This window comes from Ailuropoda melanoleuca, chromosome 6 (assembly GCF_002007445.2).
Source record: "Ailuropoda melanoleuca isolate Jingjing chromosome 6, ASM200744v2, whole genome shotgun sequence".
Taxonomy (NCBI): domain Eukaryota; kingdom Metazoa; phylum Chordata; class Mammalia; order Carnivora; family Ursidae; genus Ailuropoda; species Ailuropoda melanoleuca.
This window is the reverse complement of record NC_048223.1, coordinates 51,024,820-51,027,737: the sequence shown is the minus strand read 5'-3', so window position 1 is coordinate 51,027,737 and position 2,918 is coordinate 51,024,820. Positions and strand designations below refer to the sequence as shown.

General features: G+C 35.0%; 1 protein-coding gene across 1 annotated transcript in view; it reads right to left on the bottom strand.

Annotated features, from left to right (window-relative positions):
* A1CF (APOBEC1 complementation factor) overlaps positions 1–2,918 on the bottom strand; it is an 84,892-nt gene that overhangs the window by 20,500 nt on the left and 61,474 nt on the right. Inside the window, exon 7 of the mRNA XM_019794313.2 lies at positions 1,376–1,473. Within this exon, the coding sequence (XP_019649872.1) occupies positions 1,376–1,473 (98 nt within the window). The remainder of the gene's footprint in view (positions 1–1,375; positions 1,474–2,918) is intronic.

Here is a 2,918-nt window from a genome sequence, read left to right as displayed (position 1 = left end):
TCACCCTTAGTGAGTACTTAGTCCCTTCGCCATCTGTCTGCTGTTAGGACTAACTGTGCAAAACCAGACAGGTGACGCAGCCCTACGTGTGTGACGTTCTAACCGAATCGGTTTACATTCACGGTTCCTCAGTCACTTCCTGCTCTTGCCAAATTCCGTGCCTCTGAGACTGCCTCTCTGTTTCCGTGTGTGTTTTTTTTTAATAATAATATTTTTTTATTATATTATGTTAGTCACCATATAGTACATCCCTAGTTTTTTATGTAAAGTTCCATGATTTATTACTTGCGTATAACACCCAGTGCACCATACAATACGTGCCCTCCTTAATACCCATCACCGGCCCGTGTTTTTTTCCTTTGGGAATTCTGCCCAGTTTTTATGGCTTCTCAGAGATACTATCTCTTATCTCCATGAAGATTTTGCCCACTCCTCCTTCCTTTGGACTTTTACCGCATATATATTTATTAATATAATAATCAATATATTAATATACATTAATATTAACCATAATAATATTACTATAATTATAATATATTAATTATATGATATATAAATATATATTCGTTTTTATTTTATATATCGTATATAAATACACAATATTTTATATTGTATATAAATATTGTATATTTTATATATAATTTATATTATATAAGTTTTTATATATATAAATTTTTTTAATGAAACTTATTTGGCTGAACTATGAAAGATATTTGTGTACTCGTCTTATTCCACCATAGACTTCTAGCTTATTGACAAGTATCTTTGTTTATTTGTGTCCCAGACATTGTTTAGTAAGATAAGTGGTCTATAGTAGGGTTTAAATGTTTGTTGCTTTGATAAGTAAATATGATATTGGTCTCTATGTACAAGTCAGAAGAAAGGATGTTAGAAGCTAATTTTTGCCCAGACACCACTCTTGGCAAGGGCAAGAGATCCAGAGCCTTCCAGAGTAGGGACAGCAAACTCCGAGGGCAGAAGGACAACAGAATTGACCTGAGTTTCTGGTCCTCAGCCTCCACAGCACTGCACTAGCGAGGTGATGATCTTTTGAAGTAACTAGAGAAAACTGGGCCTGAGAAAAACACCGTGAAATAATGTACTCCAATCCCCCACTTTGTAAGGAAATTGAGGGTCAGCGACTTGTTCAAATCACCCTAAACTAGAGATGGAGCTGGACACATGTGCTGCATCTCCACCATGTTTCTGTCACTTCTCTTCTGTTCATCTTCATGGACCCAGGCAGTCTTGTCAGAGGTGCGGAAAGCCCGAGTGACACAGACTCGTGGGATCCTTCTTCTGAATAAAATTTGCGCACCACACTTGGGTGAAACCTGTGTGTGTGTGTGTGTGTGTGTGTTTTGTCCTACCTTACCTTCCCATTTAAAGCTTTCATAGCCTCCATTGCATCTTCTCGATTACTGAAGTGCACAAAAGCATAGTCTCGAATCTTCTTTACCCTCTCCACAGCACCTGGAAACAGTAAGAAGTCCCATTATCAAACCCTAATTCTCAGAGCCCTGAGAATGATTTGTTTTTGGTTTTTTTTTTTTTTTTTGGAGACTCAGTAGTTAGGTAAAGATGTCATCAAGAATATTTGCTCTGTCCAGGTTTATAATTCTACACATTCAACGGAGGATTTGTTTGTAAATTTTTAAATATCCCCTATATTCTGCCTTAAAGTTCGTTATGGATTTGTGTTTTCCACTTCCTAGATTCTAAGATCTTTAAGGATAGAAGCGGTATCTTATTTTGTCTGCAATAAAATGTGAAAGATAGTAACTTACACTCAGTGAAATACTTGTTGAATTGATTGGAACTTAACTATTGGTCATCCTATAAATGTATACTTAGGTGATTACCTTTTAAAATTTTATGGCTTTTTCCCCAGAAAAATTTTTTCTCTCTTGATTTATGGAATAAAACTTCAGAGTTAGGAGAGACTTTAGCAATGATTTACTTTAAGTTTTTAAAAAATTCATTTGACCTTCATGTATTTATTTTTAACTTAAAGATTAGGAATCTAAAGTTCTGACAAGGAAGTGAGATCATAAGAATTGACACAGCTAGGAACTAGAACACAGATCTCTTAACTGCTTATCTGATATTCTTTTGATTAAAAATAAAGTTTCTGAAAGAACATGGGAAAACCAAGATAGTTCCTTACCTGCTGTTCATAATATCTAAATGTTGGAAACAATGTAGATATCCACTAATTCTACCTTGAGCAATGTCTTTTACAGAAGCATTTCTTTTTTTTTTCTTTTTTTTTTTTTCAAGATTTTTAATTTATTTATTTGACAGAGATAGAGACAGCCAGCGAGAGAGGGAACACAAGCAGGGGGAGTGGGAGAGGAAGAAGCAGGCTCATAGCGGAGGAGCCTGATGTGGGGCTCGATCCCATAACGTTGGGATCACGCCCTGAGCCAAAGGCAGATGCTTAATGACTGCGCCACCCAGGCTCCTACAGAAGCATTTCTATATGCAAGAGGATCATGCAGAAGGATATTAACTCTATCACTGTTGAAATAGCGAAAAAAAACCACTTAAAGTCCATTCTCATGAGATTGATTAGACCTAGTACATTCTTATCAAATAAAATGAGTCTTTAAAGAGAACAAATAGACCTATGTATACTACGTGGAAAGATTTAAGACCTATTGTTAAATTTAAAAATTGTAAAATAATAAGTACAATACTATAACATTTATGTTTTTAAAATTCCAACCCATATATATGCACACATAAATAGGAATGCACACACAGAAGGAGAACTGGAAAGATGGAGACCAAACTGTTAAAATAGAGGTTACTTTAGGAATGGGGAGAAAATTTGGAGAGAATAATGGGAAATTTCATATTTTAATTTATATGCTTTGGTGTTTTGCAAACATTTATAATGTTTATTGATATTATTT